We start from the raw sequence: 23,431 nt of genomic DNA, 5'->3' as shown, positions 1-23,431 counted from the left end.
ACACTCTTATAGCGTGAATTAATTGATACATCTTGCTGGCAAATGGACCTTTTGGAACAAAAGTGGCTGAAATAAGGGACGTAAAAACCAACAAGCTAACACAGTGACACGTCAGAGTTAGACGTTCATCCATGTTTCTCAAACTTCAAATTTCCAAGTTGTTCCAAGAGTCAAATTTCTAAATGTTTGGTTACTTCTCTATCATGCCTAGGTTAAGTTTAGGCATGAACTCCAAATGGTTAAGGTAAGGGTTAAGGATTGGGATAGGCTTAAAACAAAAATATAAAAAACTACTTTATATCACTGGATTTGAACATGAAACCAGAGGCAGATGCTTGTGCCCATCCACCATCCCTGTCCACAACACCTACTTGAAGGTAACAGCACTCACTGTTGTCCCTAGTGGCCAGTTATGTCATCAACCAACGTCCTCAGACATGGATGGACATCGAATACTGACTTGTAACATGGGTGACCTGCCTGTCATTGCCGTGGGAAACTGAGGGCTCAGTTGAAACAATGTTGCAAGTTTGCTAGCTGGCTGGACCCAGTCGATACAATGTTGCAAGTTTGCTAGCGAAAGTTCAAGACAGACAGAGAGAGCGGCAGACAGGCGGTGTAGTATGAATGCGGTTGAAAGAACCTGAACTGTCACTGGTTTAAACAATGACAGAGATCGTTCGTTTAAGCTTTTATTTAAAAATGTACAACTGTAACAGTACAAAATTGCATTTTAAACAAATAGGAGAATGGTTTAATTAAAGTTGGACTTTTATTGCATTAAGGGGAGCTCATGCTTCCCCTCATTTCGAATCTTGATCTATCAGTAATTCCTTCTGCAGCTTAGACTGTCATTTTATTTAGGTTAAAAGTTGGTTGACAAAAAAATCCAAAATTCCTGTACGTTGATGAGTTTTTGCAAATCCAATTAATCTTCTACATTGATTCAACATCATCAAAAGAAAAAACATTGCATTTCTTTGTGGAAATGTTGTAGAAACAACGTTGATTCAACCAGTTGGTGCCCAGTGGGACAGAACAGTACGATATATTTGGATACTCTATCTGTGTATCCACAAGTATTCAAATACTCCCTATACACAATATTTAAAACTATTAAAGGTCAAATAAATATATGTTACAATATACTGTTTGTATGCATCTTTAAGTAGTTCCTCTACTTATTCCAGTAAACTGTCAGTTAGTTTCATATACTGTAGCTGAATTGATATCAATAAACAACAATAGCCAACAGATAGATGTCTTCAATACCAATAGAACACATCAATTGTTAGCATGCTTCTTCATGCTACATTAGACTCTGTGGGCGCTATACAACAACCACTCTCTACAGAAAAGTGTAATCAAATGAACATCCTTTAGCGGGATGCAGGGCTGAAAAAAGTCGGTATAAAAGAAATAGTGCCTACACACTCATAAGATATACCACGTCCCTTTAATAACCACACAATGTTTATGTTTGAGAAGAGACCCCAGCTAGTACATTTGGTTCCTTGGAAGTTGTGGTAAAGTATGTTTTTGGTTTCACATTGGTTGTGGGAATTAAGTCATACGTTTCCTGACTGGTAAACGTTACGAGAACAGAAGTGAAGTGAAGGTTTATTTTGGGGTTTCAGGAGGTTCTGAGAATGTTTTACTCTGGTTCCTTGAAAGTATTCCTGGGAGGGTTCTTTAACGCTCTGAGAATGGAAATTATAGGTTATTTCAAGGTTTTTTAATAACTTCCTTAAAACGTTCACTGGATGTGACTTTTCCTACTGGGCAGAAACTTGTTGAATCAATGATGTTTCCAAGTCATTTAAAAAAAATGTCTATGTGATGATGTTGAATCAATGTGGGAAACCAATTGGATTTTCAAAAAGTCAACAGAAGGGAATTTCGTTTTTTTCCCCACCAAACTTTTAACCTAAATCCAATGACATTGTGAATTGTTTTGTTGATTTTGCGATAGTTGACAAGTGGGTTACTTGCACAGATAGGACACATGGAAATACATTTCCTTATGCATTAATCATGCAAACACATTTATTTTTCATTGTGACACGGCATCAGTGAGATTCGAACCTATAATCTATCCATGGAATTAGTCCACCACACCACCAGGATGGAGCTAGCATTTTAGTTTATTCAAACAGACCCCATTTCAATTGAAACGAACGCTCATTAAGACCAGGTGTGGCCAATTAGTGGGCGCAGGCAACGCACCTGAACACACTTAACAAGATTGAGATAATTTTGGTGATGCTGAGAATGGAATGTATGTTATTAAATAACATTCCTAGAACGTTCTCTGAACATTACAAAAGTTTTGTGGTTTCTATGAAAAGTTTTTTTAACGTTCTCGGAACAATTTGAGAACATGACTTTAAATGGAACCAGGAGGAAACCTGTAGTAAAATGTTATGCCTGAAGTACTGAAATTCCCAACGAAGAACATTGTTTCTTAACGAAGTTGAACCATTTTGAACATTCCCAATGTCAAACCAGTTGGAGAACATTCCTAGAACATGACCAAAATTGAAATGAAATGTAACCATGTTTGAACTTTTAGGAAACATTCTGTTAAAGTAATGAAGTACCAAGAAAATATAATTTTCTTGTCAAGTTCCTTAAAGGTGCTGAGAATGTTCCAAACTATCCTGCACCATTCCCAAAAAGTTGTGGAAAAGTTGTATGCAAAATAAACATAGGACAATCACTCTCTCACCAAGCTCTAAGAAACATATGGTTCTCAGAACATTATGTGCTAGAAAACGTTACATAAAAATGGCCTGGCATTAATCAGTCATCCCTGATTATGGGGTCATAGAAAGGAAAGAGACAGCAAGGGAAAAGGTAATAGCAGGTGAAAATACTATAGACAATATCCATTAATAGGAAGATGGGGGACTGAAGAGAAAATGCCAAAGGATTTTGAGAAAATATCACAAAATGGGAATACGCCAGTATGATGTACATTTAGCCAATGTTCAAGCAAAATGATAGTTCACAGCAATTCTGCCACGGCCCTAGAGGGAGCTCGACACACACCTACACGCACGCACACACATACAGTACACACACACTAAAAGAACATGCAACAAGTATAACAATGTATCTGTTTTCTAAAATTTCTTAAATACACACAGACATTTTTTCAGTCAATATGCTTCAAACAGACAGCACAATAACTCAGCAAAGATGGCCCTATAGCTGGTGCAACAGAGAAAAATACTATGACAGATAAGTGTCATAGCTGCATATCTATCTAGGGGGATATAACCAATCGGGATTGAGTGGTATTATTGTTCCCTTGTGCTAATGAAACCATTGGCCAGTCTTCTCTCTCTTTTTTGGCTGTGTTTGGACCCTAAGGGACCAGGGTGTCCTAGGGCTGTGTTCTTCTCTGAAGGCCCAAGCACTGTTGACAAAACAAGGACTGGCTTCAGCCAACATGTCCTTTTTGTAACACTTTATATGGCCATAGGCACACAGTTGGTAGCTGAAAATGTTCCAGCAATAAGGACACCACCAGCCTTCTTCTAATAACCAAACCAGCAGGAGCTGGAGGTATGAAGTGTGACCTGAAGGAAGCGTGTATATGTGGTGTGTGTTTGTGCGTGTTCAGGGTAACATAAACAGTAAAGGAGGAACACTGTGAGATGCCTCAGGTACAGAGGGTACACACACACACACACACACACACACACACACACACACACACACACACACACACACAGATCTAAGAAAAATGTTCCCCTTAGGGACCAGCCTTTTGAGTGATCAGTATGACTGTGGTAAAATACTAGAGCAGGCGCTCTCAAATGATCTCTCACATGCTGATCAAACCGGCCGCGTTGCGTGCGCGAGTGTTGAAAAAAATACATGTAGACATACATGTTCTTCAATAATGTCATCGAAACTGCTCACGCACGTCATCTGCATAGCCAGGCACTAAAATAGAACTTATTTGGCGCGGCAAGTCATGCCTCTCCCATCTCCGCCTTGGTTTTTAGGATCATACAAACCCACGTGAGTGATTGAAAGATGAAGCAGGTCCGCACTCCAGCCTAGTTGGAGGTCATGAGCCTTAATGCCAGTTGCCAACAGTCATATAAAATCCAAAGAGGAATGAATGAGGAGAGATGAATCAAAGAAAACATACTAGGTTTTCCCTTTTACTTTTCGATTCATTGTCAGAGTAGAGAACACACGATTTTGTGGGACTCAAAATGGGTACAAAATTCTACAAAGATCCAGCAGATAGAAGGACCATATGGATTTCAGTTACAATAGCAACCCAATGTTCATATCCCAGGACAAATGATTTAGCAACAGCTAGCTAGGTAAAAGTCCACAAATTCTCTCTCTCTCTCTGTGTGTGTGCGTAGACATTCACAGCCATTTTCATAGGCTCATAGACACAGGAGAGAGGATGTATTCTAATAGGAGTGTGGCGAGCAGAAGTACAAAAGGCAGTTTGTCTTAAGTGAAAGTGAAGAGACTAAAATCAGTAAAAAAGGAGGGTGGATGTGCTCCAGACTTTGAGAACAGCACCTAAATACATGAGAACAGACAGCAGTTATGGGACACAACCTCCCCCATAACAAGTCCAGATGTGCAAACTTATTCACTATAACAACTCCCTTTTCAGAGATAAATTAAATAATGGTGATAAAATAGTTGCAAAGACAATATGCCACAGGAAACACATCCTTTGAATTTGCAATATTGGACCACATTATACTGTAAATGGGGTGGAGAGGGCAGCCAATGACTGGGGGGCAGAAGGAAGATGTGCTATTATTGTAGCAGGCCATGAGAATTCACACTCATCTGTAGGTTATATAGTATGAATCCTCTAACCTAATACGCACGTACACGCACCCACACCCACACCCACACACAAACCTTGACATGGTGATCTGTATGGTCATCTGTACCAACATCCTAGGCAGTGAGGTGGGGGAGTTGTCGTGCACTACTCTCTAGTAACTAGGACGTATCTACGAGAACTGTAGGGCAGTAGTTGAGGGTTAAAAGTAGTGCACTTGTCTCCATGGTAACTAGGGTCTTTGACTGTCCCACTAGCCATGGGGCAGGCTGGTGGTAGTACACTAGTTTCCATGGTAACAACAGTGTGCGAATGCCACGCTACAACCAAAGTAGGGGGTTTGGGGGTAACTGTCTCGGGAATATGTCCATGACAAAAACAAGGGGGATTGGCTGCCCCTATCACATCTTCTTGATCACGTGACGCGACCTCGCTCTCTCCTCTTCATGCCATCTTCCTTGCCGTCTCCACATCCTGGCACTCAACGGCGGAGAGCGCGATCAGCATCTGCGCGGCGTAGTAGGTGGCCATGATAACGGCGCGTGAGTGCGGCACAGGGAAGCAGAACTTGTTAACGGCAATAGTGAGGTCGGAGACCATGAAGAGTACAGCGCCCAGACATGCCGACATCTTGGTCCAGGTCCACAGGTCATTGGCCAACTGGAGGCCGGCCACTGCCCGCCAGCCCATGAAGCCGATCAGGGCGATATAGACCCCCACCAGGTAGGTGAAGGGGCCTGAGAGGTAGGGGTAGAGCAGGGCGTAGCTCACGGCCGAAATGGCGCCGATCACCAGGCCGGCAAGCGGGTTCAGGGGCTTCATACCGAAGGCCGAGGAGTAGAGGATGTGGGAGATGGCAAACATCAGCAAACCTGTGGGATACAGAAAATAGTATATATAACTTACTGTTATATTGCCTTTTTTGTTATAAAATCTGAGCTTGGAGCTCCAGAGTACTGATGGTTTTCTGTTATACCTGACAATTAATTGCAGCCACCTGGTGTCCAAGGTATAAATCAGTCCTTGATTAGAGGGAAATAATGTGGATCAGGCTTCGAGGCCCAGATTAGAATTTGCCTGATATAGTATATACACACACATTCAGGTACACACAGGAGGTAGGGAAATCACAAGTAGGGAAGACATTAAGCATGGGGCATGCCTAAATTGTCTAAAGTACCTTCCTCTCCTCTATCTGCGCTGATCTAAACAAACTGGATAGCTGAGAGTAGCAAGAGGGAAAGGAGACCCTATATCTGCTTCTGAAATGGCACCCTTTTCTCTGTATAATGTACTATTACAAGGGAATAGGGTGCCATTTTATATGCAACCCAGTAGAGGAAGCCACCTTCAATTGCTGAAAAGGACTGTAGGCATCAGTGGTCGAGTACCTGCCCGACTACATTGCAGTCAGGGACGGCTCTAGAATTTCGTAATTTGGTTAGAGCCCCCCCTTACGGCAAAACATTTTAGTGACCCCCCTCTGCAGTATACAGAAAATTCGATGATTTAAAGTAAATTTCCTGTAATCCTACCAGGGTTTGGGCTGAATTCAGAATTTAATTCAGAATGCCTCATAAGTTCTAATTCAATTCTTGAATTTAAATTGAAGTAGTAACATTGCAAAAAATCTGAAACATTTTATCCAAATTTGACGCAGAAAAGCTCATCCATGCTTTTGTCATTTCTAGATTAGACTACTGCACTCACTCTACTATGCCGTTCGGCCATCGCTCATCCATATATTTATATGTATATATTCTTATACACACAAGTGTAAAGAAATGAATAAGGTAGTTGTTGTGAAATTGTTAGATTACTTGTTAGATATTACTGCATGGTTGGAACTAGAAGCACAAGCATTTCGCTACACTCGCATTACCATTACCATAACCATATGTGTGTGAGCAATAAAATTTGATTTGATTTGAAATGAAAACTGCAAAAAATGTGAAAGAAATTACATTTATGTCCTGAATACAAAGCATTATGTTTGGGGCAAATCCAATACAACACATCAATCATGATGGTGGCTGTATTATGTTATGCGTATGCTTGTCATCGGCAAGAATGAAAAAGAATAGAGATAAACACGTCAAAATCCTAGAGGAAAACTTTCCAACAGACACTGGGAGACAAATTCAACTTTCTGCATGACAATAACCTGAAACACAAGGCAGAATATACACTGGAGTTGCTTATCAAGACGACATGGAATGTTCCTGTTACAGTTTTGACTTAAATCAACTTGAAAATCTATGGCAAGACTTGAAAATAGCAATCTAGTGATCTAGTGATCATCAACAACCAACCTGACAGAGCATGAAGAATTGAAAAAATGATAATGGGCAAATGTAGCACAATCCAGGTGTGCTAAATTCTTAGCGACTTAACCAGAAAGACTTGTAGCTGTAATCGCTGCCAAAGGTGATTCTAACATACATTGACTCAGGGGTGTGAATACTTATGTAAATTAAATATTTCTGTATTTCATTTCCAATATATTTGCAAAAATGTCAACAACAACAAAAAGTAATTTGTCATCATGGGGTATTGTTTTAAGATGGGTGAGAAAAGGTATACATTTAATCAATTTTGAATTCAGGTTATAACACAAAAAAATGTGGAATAAGTCAAGGGGTATGAAAACTTTCTGAAGGCACTGAACATGCTGGCAAATGTTCTGATCAGTGCTAATAAATTAGACACTTGACAAGATGATCATGAGCAGCACTCACCTCAACGTAGCTAACATGCCCACAGCCTAATTGTAGCCTAACCAATAACCAAATGGAGATTCAGTGAAAAGAAAAATTAGACATTGATTGAGTCCCCACGCTTGTCTCAAAGCAGCGAGAAAGCACTGAAATAGTTGAACACAGGCTATTACTTCAAATGTATTAAAACAATTAGATGACTTTGGGAGTTTCAGTAAGCAACAAATTGATGCTTTCAATTACATTAGCCTAGTTTATTCCAATATTTTCATCATTCGGTGATATTTATTCCCACAGTAATTCTTTATGGATCCATCCAGTTGTGTTTAAGAAAACAGTGCATGTGGTGGGATATGCGAAGACATGGGTGAAGTGACATGCCTCGCAAAGTTTCTAACTGTCAGGAATGGTAATGGTAGTGGTAATGGGCGCTGCCTAGCAACCATCAAGAGCTTAAGAGCGTAGTGCGTGCCAATGCCGCCTCAGCATCATGGCTACATTTCTTACTAAGCCGTAGGCAGAACTTTACCATAAACATGACTAAGTCATGACTAAGTCGGTTGGCGGAAATGTAGAGGCTTTGTCACCGGCAATACATTTCATATAAAGAAAAGCCTGCAAAAAGTTGGAGGAATGCTAAAGTTGGCAGAAAAACATCTTGGTTTGAAAGGTGTAGATGTAAGGCTAAAACTTCCTCCCACCAAAACAGGCAGAAATTTCAGGCTGTCTTTTCAAACAGCTGTTACAATAAAAGGACATTATCATAATTTTCACAATTTCACAGTATTATTCCAAACTCAGTGTGGAAATATATATAAAACACAGGAAAAAAACACATTTGACTGTACTGGGCCTTTAAATAAGTGCATGGAACATATGAAAATTTCACATGCTCCCAAATATTCAAATGAGCCCCTGCCTCTAGCTGGGCTTGGTCTGGGCTAGCCTGTGTTGGGCTGGCGTGGGATTAGTGTGGGCTAGCCTGTGCCCACCTTGCCCACTGAATACCTACATGGGGCCAATTGGGGTCCTGTTTGCTGGGTCTTTACCATATTTGTTACATTTGTACCTTTGAAACAAAGTCAGATATACAACGTTATATCCACCATCGGAAAAGACAATAGGCTGGCCAGTACCTCCCGCTGGAAAGTACACTGAACAAAAATATAAATGCAACATGCAACAATTTCAAAGATTTTCCTGAGTTACAGTTCATATAAGGAAATCAGTCAATTTAATTTAAATGTAAATGTATACATTCATTAGGCCCTAAAACTATGGATTTCACATGACTGGGAATAGTTTTTTTTTAAGGTGGGGGCATGGATCAGAAAACCAGTCAGTATCTGGTGTGACCACCATTTGCCTCATGCTGTGCGACACATCTCCTTCACAGCTTCAGATGAGTCCAGGGACACTTGTGGGAGGTCATAGACCCAAACGGAGAACACCATGGTGTTCGTGAGACTCTCCCCTTTCCTCAGTGGGTTCACATTAGTTTGTAACCCAAATCCTTCAGATGCTACAAAACACAAGTTGGCACACTGAGGGTAACCAACTTTGGACGAGTCCCCTGACACTTGTGGTGGTCGTAGAGCAAAATGGAGACCAACCTTGATGTTTGTGAGAGTGGTCATGGTTTTTTGTAGGCCAAACGGTTCAGACGCTACAGACGTTTTGGTGAGAAGGCCAAATTACAGGATGTCTCATGGTTTGACAAACACCACTCTAGCTCTACAACCTTCCACCACAGATGCAGAAGTGTGTTGGATTGAGACGCATCCAATTAAGAAAAACTGATATCTCGAGTTTAAACTGACTGATTTTGATGGGGATGTTTTTATATGTTACTTAGATTGTCGCATCGGTGCGCCAATTGACTCTAGGGGGTTGATAAACTTCTTGATATGCCACACACACCTGTCAGGTGGATGGATAATTTTGGCAAAGGAGAAATGCTTACTAACAGAGATGTAAACACATTTTTGTGTGTACGGAAAATTTCTAATTTCAGCTCATGAAAATGGGACCAACATTTAGATAGGTGAGATTTTTTTTTTTAAAGAAAGTTGGTAACGTTGAGGTGACGTACAGGTATGTGCCCAGAGGGTAATGTGATATCTTAAGAATTATTATTGAGGGATCTCCACTTTAAAACTAAATGGGTTAACTATTGCAATTTTTATTCCAAAGGGTAGGTTTAACACAGCAAATTTGACCACATTTGTATCAATGTAATCCTATTTCATCAATGATGCTATTTAGACCTAAAGTTGAAGTCTGAAGTTAACATACACCTTAGCCAAATACATTTAAACTCAGTTTTTCACAATTCCTGACATTTAATACAAGTAAAAATTCCCTGTCTTAGGTCAGTTAGGATCATCACTTTATTTTAAGAATGTGAAATGTCAGAATAATGATTTATTTCAGCTTTTATTTCTTTCATCACATTCCCAGTGGGTCAGAAGTGTACATATACTCAATTAGCATTTGGTAGCATTGCCTTTAAATTGTTTAATTTGGGTCAAATGTTTTGGGTTGCCATCCACAAGCTTCCCACAATAAGTTGGGTGAATGTTGGCCCATTCCTCCTGACAGAGCTGGTGTAACTGAGTCAGGTTTGTAGTCCTCCTTGCTTGCACACGCTTTTTCAGTTCTGCCCACAAATTTTCTACAGGATTGAGGTCAGGGCTTTGCGATGGCCACTCCAATACCTTGACTTTGTTGTCCTTAAGCCATTTTGCCACAACTTTGGAAGTATGCTTGAGGTCATTGTCCATTTGGAAGATCCATTTGGGACCAAGCTTTAAATTCCTGACTGATGTCTTGAGATGTTGCTTCAATATATCCATATAATTTTCCTGCCTCATGATGCCATCTATTTTGTGAGGTGCACCAGTCCCTCCTGCAGCAAAGCACCCCAACAACATGATGCTGCCACCCCCGTGCTTCACGGTTGGGATGGTGTTCTTCGGCTTGCAAGCCTCCCCCTTTTTCCTCCAAACATAACGATGGTCATTATGGCCGAACAGTTCATTTTTGTTTCATCAGACCAGAGGACATTTCCCCAAAAAGTACGATCTTTGTCCCCATGTGCACTTGCAAACCGTAGTCTGGCTTTTTATGGCGGTTTTGGAGCAGTGGCTTCTTCTTTGCTGAGCAGCCTTTTAGGTTATGTCGATATAGAACTCGCTTTAATGTGGATATAGATACTTTTGTACCCGTTTCCTCCAGCATCTTTGCAAGGTGCTTTGCTGGTGTTCTAAGATTGATTTGCACTTTTCGCACCAAAGTACTTTCATCTCTAGGATACAGAACGCATCTCCTTCCTGAGCAGTGTTCCCATGGTGTTTATACTTGCGTACTATTGTTTGTACAGATGAACGTGGTACCTTCAGGCATTTGGAAATTGCTCCCAAGGATGAACCAGACTTGTGGAGGTCTATAATTTTCTTTCAGAGGTCTTGGCTGATTTCTTTTGAATTTCCCATGATGTCAAGCAAAGAGGCACTGAGTGTATGTAAACTTCCGACTTCCACTTTATATAGGAGTTGCAAAAAGTAATCAACAGCTATTGTTTCAATTTAACCAAGGATTCAACTAAAAAGAGACAATACTTATAGGCTTCGGTTCATTTCAAATTTAATTCCAGTATGTCTACAAGTTAATGAGATACTTCAGGAATGTGGCCATAATGCCCTTTATCTACTTCCCCCAGAGCCAGATGAACTTGTGGATACCATTTTATCCCTCTATGTCCAGTATGAAGGCAGTTAGAGGTAGTTTTGCAACCCAATGCTAACTAGCATTAGCGCAATGAATGGAATTCTATGGTATCTGCTTGCATGCTAGCAAATACTATAGACTTCCAGTCATTATGCTAATGCTACTATACACTAGCTACCAACTTCCTTCAATCTGCACGCAGAGACATAAAAATGGTATCCACGATTGCCAAAATCCCGGAGTATACCTTTAGTAATTGATATGTTGTGTTGACGTCGCCATCTGAAAACTATCAAAATAAAGAAAGTCACACACTCCACATATAAACTCCCAGTAATTTAATGTGTATTTACCAACGTTTGGGCATCACTCTGCCTTCTTCAGGGAAATGTCATGAATACTTGAACCATGTTATGTAAGCAAACAGTGCAATTAGTGCAACCAATGACAAAAGTGTTGTGTCATAATGATTACGTTAATTTGAATGAATTAGTGAAACTTAAAATAAATAAAAATAGTTTATGGCATATTAAATATATTAGGCTATTGTTATCATATAGAAACATAATTGAATATTGTACATACATTATTCTTGAATTCAATTTCACATATTTAATGGTTTCGTATTTCATTTCATATTTGTTACGTGTAATCTTTTGGTTCAACCTTATGAGCATCATCAACAGGGGGAACATATTAGGTGTACTCTAATAAGCTGTAGAAAGAATATATCAATTTATAAGACTTGTTCATAAAATAAATAATTGTTCATAAGAAGGACCTGAGACCAAAGTCAATATTCAGACCGCTAGCGGTCAATGTTTTTAGATAGGATATCTAGTAAGCCTCCCTTTCTAGTAGTAGGATCTCAATGTTACCTCCTTTCCTTGGTAGAGCAACATGCTCAATGCCTGTTTATTTGAGAGAGGAGATTGGAGGGTTAGCTTCAACAAAGTGAGCTGCTACTGGATAGTCAATGTTCTTACACCTGATTGAGCTGCGATGTTCAGCTATGCGTTGTTTTAATTGTCTTTCGTTTGTCCTACATAGGCTTTTCCACATGAACAGGTGATGAGATAGATTACTCCCTTGGTGTTGCATGAGATGATACCCCTAACAGGGATTTTTTGACCTGTATGTGGATGCCTGAAGAAAGATGTTTTTATAGTGCTATTGCACTGTGCGCATGAGCCACATTTGTAGTTCCCATTTGGAATAGGTGTCAAGAATGTCTGAGTGGGCTCAGGGGGCAGGTCAGGTCTCAAAAAGCTATCTCCATATAGAACAACAGTGGGAGTTCCTTGAAGAGTTGTGCAATTTTTGTCTGATTGCAGAATATGCCAGTGCTTTTTCAGGATTGCTTTAATTTTCTCCGAACCCTTGGTGTACTTAGTGCGAAAGACAGTTGCGTTGTTTTTCTTCTTAGGTGAGTTTTTAGTAATTCCTCTCATGTTTTTTTGGCATTGCTGTCAAAATCTGTCTGGTGGCCACAGATTCATTTAACCCTGCATAACTGGCTATATGGTAGACCATTCTTGAGGGGAAGGGGATGCATACTATCCGTACATAGCAAGGTATTGCATGCTAGCAGATACTATAGACTTCCAGTCAGTGCTAGTGCTATAATGCACTAGTTACCAACTTCCTTCAAACTGCACGCAGGCATAAAAATGGTATCCACGATTGCCAAAATCCCAAAGTCTCCCTATAGTAATTGATATGTTGTGTTGACGTCTCCATCTGAACCAAAAATCTAACTTAAAAAATAGGACTAAGCCAGTGTCACAAATGGAACTATCCAGGTAGTTGATATATCTCCTTTCAATGCTGATATTTGGTTGTGTTGAAAATGTTGTATTGAAACACATTTCAATACAACATTCAATACAATACAACAATACAACATTCAATACAACATTTTATTACAGTAAATAGCCTATTAACTTGTTTGCCGCCAGTATTTATGCTGCAGTAGTTTAGGTGTCTGGGGGCTAGGGTCAGTTTGTTAAAATCTGGAGTACTTCTCCTGTCCTATCTGGTGTCCTGTGTGAATTTAAGTATGCTCTCTCTAATTCTCTCTTTCTCTCTTTCTTTCTCTCTTTCTCTCTCTCGGAGGACCTGAGCCCTAGGACCATGCCTCAGGACTACCTGACATTATGACTCCTTGCTGTCCCCAGTCCACCTGGCCGTGCTGCTGCTCCAGTTTCAACTGTTCTGCCTGTGATTATTATTATTTGACCATGCTGGTCATTTATGAACATTTGAACATCTTTACCATATTCTGTTATAATCTCCACCCGGCACAGCCAGAAGAGGACTGGCCACCCCACATAGCCTGGTTCCTCTCTAGGTTTCTTCCTAGGTTTTGGCCTTTCTAGGGAGTTTTTCCTAGCCACCGTGCTTCTACACCTGCATTGCTTTCTGTTTGGGGTTTTAGGCTGGGTTTCTGTACAGCACTTTGAGATATCAGCTGATGTACGAAGGGCTATATAAATACATTTGATTTGACCAATTAAATGTTGGATTCCAACTCAACCAGAAATCAAAGTTAAAGAATAGGACTAAGCCAGTGGCACAGTCAGAACTATCTAAGCAGTAAATACATCTCCTTCAAGTGTTGAAAACACAATTCAATATTACTTCAATAAAGTGAAGGTTATCTTACAAAATTAATACAACAGTATTTATTCAACCCTGAAATGAGTGGCCACATTTTGGGGTTACACTTACTATAAAGTTATATGTATTCATAGAAAGTGTGCATGTTAAGGACAGCAATTCAGGCCATTTGGTTGTGCTATTAGATGAAGCACAGTTGTATAAATAAACACAAATCTGTCATTGTTTTTCCATTGGAATTTGGTTGTGCTTTTAGATGGTTGAAAGCATAGTGATAACATTGATCAACTGCTCAACCAAATATGACCAAATTGTCCACGTTGAAATGACGTGGTGTGTCTAGTAGGGTGTCATAATGTCAGGTACGCATTCGGCTGTCTCAACCGTCCCTCTCAACTTTCCCCCTCGCTTCCGGTGAGTTTCTGCTATGTAGGTCCATATCCACTTTTAGATGTTTATGTTGTACGGAAAATTGTGTCTTGTCAGTATATCAGATATTGATTAATTACCATCTGTTTTTTTTGTTTTGCTCAGGGCCCCCTAGCGGCCGTTCGCTTATTGGCTACTTGCATGATCAACCAATGGTTGTGTGCCGACTGGACGGCAGTCGGGCATATTGCTTTATCATGTGATGTGGTTAGCTGGTGAGTTGAACATCTATCCAGGGGTTGTGAGATCTGGCAGGTGTCTGAACTCTAGTCAGGCAGGAGTGCCACCAGTATCACTCACCATGGCTAAAGTAGCCATCCTCCTGCCAGATGAGAAAGGCATCTCCCAGGCTAGAGAAGATGAGACCAGCCAGGATCTTGCGAGCACTGGAGTGGGCACCTAAGAAGCTGAAGCCGTGGGCCAGCATGAAGAGCCACAGGCAGAAGATGGGTAGACACTTGATGAGTGCGCTGAACCAAGAAGGGCTTGAGGTTGGTAGCCACAGGACGAAGTAGACACAGGTAGACTTGAAGAAGGGCACCAGTTTAGGGCCTTCGCTCTTCACCTGGAACACAACATAAAACCCGAGTGAATGAGCAGGAGAAGCTATAGCATTCCCTCGTGAGTGAGTGAGTGATTGGCTATATCTGGTTCTCTTGTCCCGAAGTGTGCGTCTGTACTGTACACTCCCCCCTCATGGATTTAAAAGGAATGGGGAGATTATCCCATAGACTGGTGTAAGGAATAAGGTGAAAACTTTTTCCAGCCATGCCTGCACCAATCCAATGCTTTTAAATGCAGGGGGAGTGAACGACTGAACACTTCTGGAGAAAGGTATTGGAATGCAGCCAGCCAGTCAGCCAGCCAGTCAGTCAGTCAGTCAGTCAGTCAGTGAGTGAGTGAGTGAGTGAGTGAGTGAGTGAGTGAGTGAGTGAGTGAGTGAGTGAGTGAGTGAGTGAGTGAGTGAGTGAGTGAGTGAGTGAGTGAGTGAGTGAGTGAGTGAGTGAGTGAGTGAGTGAGTGAGTGAGTGAGTGAGTGAGTGAGTGAGTGAGTGAGTGTTCACAGTTTGTTACACATTAATCAATCAGTTAATCAGTTGTTGTGAAGACAAATTCAACATAATCATAGCAAAAGCAGACGATTGGGAGTAATTTCAAAGAAACGCTATTCATCCCCTCAGGGGGAATTAAGAAAGGCAAGTCAGGTACAAGTATCATCATGACATTCTACTACAAGGAACTGGGAATAAGGAATTCCTCTAAACAACAGAATTCCTAGAGAAGATCAACAACAAATGTAGGGCCATTTTTTGGCTGAATAATAATGACTCTCCTGAACAATAACATCACATTTGAAGGGATCAGTTTAAGCAAGGCAAAGCACATGATTGCTAATCTTTATCACATAATGAGTAGTTATTTGGTATGGAATGTCATGTAGATCAGTGATTCTGCACAGTCCAACAGCAATGTAGTCAATCTAGTATAACGCTATACACTGTGTGTATAGCCTCCTTGTCTGAAGTGCCCTCTTCTCTCTCTCTTTTCTTCTATGGCTCGCTGATAACTGGTAAACACTTCCTACAGGTCAAAGGTCATGTGGTCATGCTTTGTTGTGAATCTGGTGTAGTGTGTCGTACATTTGCAGGGGTCAAAATCTAAACTGCAGAGGTAAGGGGGTGAGGGCAACTGCAGGGTAGGGCTGTTACGGTGACCGTATAACCGCAACACCTGCAGTCACAAGTCATGAAGGCAGTCAAATTCCACGTAGCCGTGTAGTCATGGTATTTAGTCTTCTCCAAGCTCTGATGTTAATGATGGTCATTAGTAGCCTACCAAACATTCTAACTGCCTGGTATTCAGCACTCTACTGTCCATCTAAACACTCTGACATCAATGCAAATGTTATCGAAAATCAAACACTACATGAGGCCATGAGCTCATGTTGCGCAACATTTCTATAGGCTATGCAATTGCGTGAGTAAAGAGGGTGATGGCCTCTATTAAAAAGAGGAGGATCCCATCAGCTTTCTAGGCCTACTATATTTATTTCTCAACTTTACTAATATTAAGCACATTACTTCTCTTTACAACAGGAGTATTGCCTACCAGGCTAGCATGAAAATTAACCACGGGCAAAGTGTCTCCCATTCGCTATTTAAGTGCATAGATGACATGTATTTTTTACCCTGCCCCTGTTTCGAAACAGGTGTATGATAATAGAACATTCTAAATCAAAACCAATTTCACATTTATTATTTAGTATATCTAAGGCAAGATTAAATCAAGAATAGTCTGATGGGTGTGCTATTGTGCTATTTTGTTATTTTTTTTGCGTAACTTATTTTTTTACTTACTGTGTACATAATGTTGCTGCTACCGTCTCTTATGACCGAAAATAACTTCTGGAAATCAGAACAGCGATTACTCACCGTGGACTGGAATAAACTTTTTCCTTTAACGAATCCGACGAGAAGGATATCCTGCTTTCATTGGAGCAGGCCCAGACCCCCGCCATTTGCGTGAAGAAAAGACGCAGAAAAAGGGGCCACAGAACGGGCAGCCTTCTGAGAATCTGTAGGCAAGCGAGTAAACTCTCACTGCCATCCGTTCCTCTTGCTAACGTGTGATCCAAGATGGCATAGCAGTCAGACGTCTCGTCGTGTCCCTTGTATATATATATATTTTTTTAAACATATTTTTCTTCGCATATCTTTTAAAACATTTTGCTAAACCTCAACTTCTAAATACTCTCCTGCAACCCGCCCCACCCAATGTAGCTATTTTTTTCTAAAGTATTTATATTTACTTCGGATCCAGAACCCCTCTACTGAAGCTAGCCAGCTAACTACCAGCTATCAGTCAGCAAACCATTGCTAGCGGTCTTCAGCTAACCGGTCATCAGCTAACCTTTAGCTCGGAAAGCTCTCGCCAGTTCGAACAACGCGACTCTAACCAGAGCATAACGGACCTATTATTTTTTTTTATCCCCGGATTCCCACCGGATTCCCACCGCAAACGGAACATTTCCAGCTGGATCTTCACAACTAGCTAACTAGCTAACCGCAACCCTGGATGATTACTCCTGGCTAGCGTTTCCACCCACTTAGCTTGAAGCTAGCCCGGCCAGAGCTCCTGAGCTACCACCGAAGCATACTCCTGGGCTACAATATCCGGACCCACGACCTATCGATGTCACCGCATGAAGAGGCATAAACAGACTCACCCCATCGCGACGCCCCCCAAAGTCTAACTTTCTAGCCCTTGCTATCTCCTTGCTTGCTAATTCGGCCTGCTAACTGCTAGCTTGTTTAGCCCCGGTCCGCTAACTGCTACCTTGTTTAGCCCCGGTCCGCTAACTGCTACCTTGTTTAGCCCCGGCCTACTAACTGTTAGCTTGTTAGCACAGGCCTGCTAACCGTCTGAATCGCCGCGTCCCAAACACTCACTGGACCCATATTTACTTTCAATCTCTTTTCGATTTTTAATTTGTTTATACCTTCCGGTAACCTGCCTCACCCAATGTGATACGGAAGCTAACCAGCTAACTAGCTACAAGCTATTTAGTCATTGTTAGCCACTGCTAGCGGCTTTTACCTTTTACCTTCTGCACAGCCAGCCAGTTTTTTTTACCTGGATAATACTCGCCAGTCCAGCTTCCCTGCCCCATCCACCGCTGCCCCCTGGACACTGATCACTTGGCTACATAGCTGATGCATGCTGGACTGTCCATTAATCACGGTACTCCATTCTGCTTGTTTATGTTGTATCTGTCGGCCCCAGCCGCACTCAGGCTCTGTGTGTAGTTAATCCGACCCTCCCTGCCTAGTCAACGCCATTTTACCTGCTGTTGTTGTGCTAGCTGATTAGCTGTTGTTGTCTCACCTACTGTTTTAGCTACTGTTTTAGCTAGCTCTCCCAATTCAACACCTGTGATTACTGTATGCCTCGCTGTATGTCTCTCTCATATGCCTTGTATACTGTTGTTCAGGTTAGTTATCATTGTTTTAGTTTACAATGGAGCCCCTAGTTCCACTCTTCATACCCCTGATACCTCCTTTGTCCCACCTCCCACACATGCGGTGACCTCACCCATTACAACCAGCACGTCCAGTGATACAACCTCTCTCATCATCACCCAGTGCCTGGGCTTACCTCCGCTGTACCCGCACCCCACCATACCCCTGTCTGCGCATTATGCCCTGAATATATTCTACCATGCCCAGAAATCTGCTCCTTTTATTCTCTGTCCCCAACGCTCTAGGCGACCAGTTTTGATAGCCTTTAGCCGCACCCTCATTCTACTCCTCCTCTGTTCCGCAGGTGATGTGGAGGTAAACCCAGGCCCTGCATGTCCCCAGGCACCCTCATTTGTTGACTTCTGTGATCGAAAAAGCCTTGGTTTCATGCATGTCAACATCAGAAGCCTCCTCCCTAAGTTTGTTTTACTGACTGCTTTAGCACACTCTGCTAACCCTGATGTCCTTGCCGTGTCTGAATCCTGGCTCAGGAAGGCCACCAAAAATTCTGAGATTTCCATACCCAACTATAACATTTTCCGTCAAGATAGAACTGCCAAAGGGGGAGGAGTTGCAGTCTACTGCAGAGATAGCCTGCAAAGTAATGTCATACTTTCCAGGTCCATACCCAAAGAGTTCGAACTACTAATTTTAAAAATTACTCTCTCCAGAAATAAGTCTCTCACTGTTGCCGCCTGCTACCGACCCCCCTCAGCTCCCAGCTGTGCTCTGAACACCATTTGTGAATTGATTGCCCCCCATCTAGCTTCAGAGTTTGTCCCGGCAGTCCTACAATCTAAGCTAGATGCCCTCAATCTCACACAAATCATCAAGGAACCCACCAGGTACAACCCTAAATCTGTAAACAAGGGCACCCTCATAGACGTCATCCTGACCAACTGGCCCTCCAAATACACCTCCGCTGTCTTCAACCAGGATCTCAGCGATCACTGCCTCATTGCCTGTATCCGCTACGGAGCCGCAGTCAAACGACCACCCCTCATCACTGTCAAACGCTCCCTAAAACACTTCTGTGAGCAGGCCTTTCTAATCGACCTGGCCCTGGTATCCTGGAAGGACATTGACCTCATCCCGTCAGTTGAGGATGCCTGGTCATTCTTTAAAAGTAACTTCCTCACCATTTTAGATAAGCATGCTCTGTTCAAAAAATGCAGAACTAAGAACAGATATAGCCCTTGGTTCACTCCAGACCTGACTGCCCTCGACCAGCACAAAAACATCCTGTGGCGGACTGCAATAGCATTGAATAGTCCCCGCGATATGCAACTGTTCAGGGAAGTCAGGAACCAATACACGCAGTCAGTCAGGAAAGCTAAGGCCAGCTTCTTCAGGCAGAAGTTTGCATCCTGTAGCTCCAACTCCAAAACGTTCTGGGACACTGAAGTCCATGGAGAACAAGAGCACCTCCTCCCAGCTGTCCACTGCACTGAGGCTAGGTAACACGGTCACCACCGATAAACCCATGATTATCGAAAACTTCAACAAGCATTTCTCAACGGCTGGCCATGCCTTCCGCCTGGCTACTCCAACCTCGGGCCAACAGCTCCGCCCCCCCCCGGGAGCTACTCGCCCAAGCCTCTCCAGGTTCTCCTTTACCCAAATCCAGATAGCAGATGTTCTGAAAGAGCTGCAAAACCTGGACCCGTACAAATCAGCTGGGCTTGACAATCTGGACCCTCTATTTCTGAAACTATTCGCCGCCATTGTCGCAACCCCTATTACCAGCCTGTTCAACCTCTCTTTCATATCGTCTGATCCCCAAGGATTGGAAAGCTGCCGCAGTCATCCCCCTCTTCAAAGGGGGAGACACCCTGGACCCAAACTGTTACAGACCTATATCCATCCTGCCCTGCCTATCTAAGGTCTTCGAAAGCCAAGTCAACAAACAGGTCACTGACCATCTCGAATCCCACCGTACATTCTCTGCTGTGCAATCTGGTTTTCGAGCCTGTCACGGGTGCACCTCAGCCACGCTCAAGGTACTAAACCGCCATCGATAAAAGACAGTACTGTGCCGACGTCTTCATCGACCTTGCCAAGGCTTTCGACTCTGTCAATCACCATATTCTTATCGGCAGACTCAGTAGCCTCGGTTTTTTGGATGACTGCCTTGCCTGGTTCACCAATTACTTTGCAGACAGAGTTCAGTGTGTCAAATCGGAGGGCATGCTGTCCGGTCCTCTGGCAGTCTCTATGGGGGTGCCACAGGGTTCAATCCTCGGGCCGACTCTTTTCTCTGTATATATCAATGATGTTGCTATTGCTGCGGGCGATTCCCTGATCCACCTCTACGCAGACGACACCATTCTATATACTTCCGGCCCGTCCTTGGACACTGTGCTTTCTAACCTCCAAACGAGCTTCAATGCCATACAACACTCCTTCCGTGGCCTCCAACTGCTCTTAAACGCTAGTAAAACCAAATGCATGCTTTTCAACCGTCCGCTGCCTGCACCCGCACGCCTGACCAGCATCACCACCCTGGATGGTTCCGACCTTGAATATGTGGACATCTATAAGTACCTAGGTGTCTGGCTAGACTGTAAACTCTCCTTCCAGACTCATATCAAACATCTCCAATCGAAAATCAAATCAAGAGTCGGCTTTCTATTCCGCAACAAAGCCTCCTTCACTCACGCTGCCAAACTTACCCTAGTAAAACTGACTATCCTACCGATCCTCGACTTCGGCGATGTCATCTACAAAATTACTTCCAACACTCTACTCAGCAAACTGGATGCAGTTTATCACAGTGCCATCCGTTTTGTCACTAAAGCACCTTATACCACCCACCACTGCGACTTGTATGCTCTAGTCGGCTGGCCCTCGCTACATATTCGTCGCCAGACCCACTGGCTCCAGGTCATCTACAAGTCCATGCTAGGTAAAGCTCCGCCTTATCTCAATCTCAGTTCACTGGTCACGATGGCAACACCCATCCGTAGCACGTGCTCCAGCAGGTGTATCTCACTGATCATCCCTAAAGCCAACACCTCATTTGGCCGCCTTTCGTTCCAGTTCTCTGCTGCCTGTGACTGGAACGAATTGCAAAAATCGCTGAAGTTTGGAGACTTTTATCTCCCTCACCAACTTCAAACATCTGCTATCTGAGCAGCTAACCGATCGCTGCAGCTGTACATAGTCTATCGGTAAATAGCCCACCCATTTTTACCTACCTCATCCCCATACTGTTTTTATTTATTTACTTTTCTGCTCTTTTGCACATCAATATCTCTACCTGTACATGACCATCTGATCATTTATCACTCCAGTGTTAATCTGCAAAATTGTAATTATTCGCCTACCTCCTCATGCCTTTTGCACACAATGTATATAGACTCCCCTTTTTTTCCTCTACTGTGTTATTGACTTGTTAATTGTTTACTCCATGTGTAACTCTGTTGTCTGTTCACACTGCTATGCTTTATCTTGGCCAGGTCGCAGTTGCAAATGAGAACTTGTTCTCAACTACCCTACCTGGTTAAATAAAGGTGAAATACATTTTTTTTTTTATCATTGGAAAATAAAGTTGATGACCTACGATTAAGATTATCCTACCAACGGGACATTAAAAACTGTAACATCTTATGTTTCACCAAGATGTGGCTTAACAACGATACGGACAATATTGAGCTAGCGGGATTTTCCATGCACCGGCAAAACAGAGACGCTACCTCTGGTAAGACGAGGGGGTGTGTGTCTATTTGTCAATAACAGCTGGTGCGCAATGTTTAATATTAAAGAAGTCTCAAGGTATTGCTCACCTGAGGTAGAGTACCTTATGATAAGCTGTAGCCCACACTATATACCAAGAGAGTTCACATCTATATTATTCACAGCCTTCTATTTACCACCACAGAACAAAGCTGGCAATAAGACCACTCTCAACCAACTCTATAAGGCCATAAGTAAAGAAGAAAATGCTCACCCAGAAGCAGCACTTCTAGTGTTCGGAGACATTAATGCAGGCAAACTTAAATCAGTTTTACCTAATTATTACCAGCAAGTCACATGTACAACCAGAGAAAAAAATCCTAGACCACCTTTACTCCACACACAGAGATGCATACAAATCTCTCCCCCGCCCTCCATTTGGCAAATCTGACCATAATTCTATCCTCCTGATTCTGCTTACAAGCAGAAACGAAAGCAGGAAGTACCAGTGACTCGCTCAATACGGAAGTGGACAGATGATGCGGATGCTACACCACCTGGTACGGTAACTGCTTGGCATCTGACTGTAAGGCGCAACAGAGGGTAGTGCAAACGGCCCAGTTCTTCACTGGGGCCAAGCTTCCTGCCATCCAGAACCTATATAATATGCGGTGTCAGAGGAAAGCCCATAAAATTGTCAGAGACTCCAGTCACCCAAGTTATAGACTGTTTTCTCTGCTACTGCACGGCAAGCGGTACCGGAGTGCCAAGTCTAGGACCAAAAAGCTCCTCAACAGCTTCTACCCCCAAGCCATAAGACTGCAGAACAATTAATAACTGGACAATTTACACTTACACACACCCCCCCCCCCTCCTCCTCCTCCCTTTTGTACACTGCTGCTACTCGCTGTTAATTATCTATGCATAGTCACTTCATGTACAAATTACCTCAACTAACCTGTACCCCCGCACACTGACTTGGTACCGGTGCCCCCTGTATACAGCCTCGTTATTGTTATTGTGTTACCCTTTATGATTACTTTTTATTTTAGCCTACTTGGTAAATATTTTCTTAACTCTTCTTGAAGTGCACTGATGGTTAAGGGCTTGTAAGTAAGCAATTCACTGTAAAGTCTACACTTGTATTTCGAGCATGTGACAAATGAAGAGAAAATTTGATTTGAAAACAAATTTCACACTATTATTTAGTATATATATATATATATATATATATATATATATATATATATATATATATATATTACATAGCAAGATTAAATCAATAACAGTCTGATGGTGACAATATTAGCCTATCACTTGTGAATTATATATTAGCACTTGTGAATGGTGCCCAGCGCAAGCCAAGAAACAATGCCTTTTTTGCGACTTTTTCTAATCATAGTGTCACAC

At 42.2% G+C, this 23,431-nt stretch overlaps 1 protein-coding gene across 1 annotated transcript in view; it reads right to left on the bottom strand.

The window, feature by feature from the left end:
• Positions 1-678: 678 nt before the first annotated feature.
• tmem86a (transmembrane protein 86A) overlaps positions 679-23,431 on the bottom strand; it is a 39,931-nt gene continuing 17,178 nt past the window's right edge. Inside the window, exons 2-3 of the mRNA XM_024379158.2 lie at positions 14,629-14,893; positions 679-5,706 (exon numbers count right to left, since the gene is read on the bottom strand). Coding sequence (XP_024234926.1) covers positions 5,279-5,706; positions 14,629-14,893 — 693 coding nt within the window. The 3' untranslated portion in view covers positions 679-5,278. The remainder of the gene's footprint in view (positions 5,707-14,628; positions 14,894-23,431) is intronic.

This window comes from Oncorhynchus tshawytscha, linkage group LG19 (assembly GCF_018296145.1).
Source record: "Oncorhynchus tshawytscha isolate Ot180627B linkage group LG19, Otsh_v2.0, whole genome shotgun sequence".
NCBI classification, from domain to species: domain Eukaryota; kingdom Metazoa; phylum Chordata; class Actinopteri; order Salmoniformes; family Salmonidae; genus Oncorhynchus; species Oncorhynchus tshawytscha.
The sequence above is the reverse complement of the archived record's forward strand: the minus strand, read 5'-3'. Positions and strand labels throughout refer to the sequence as shown.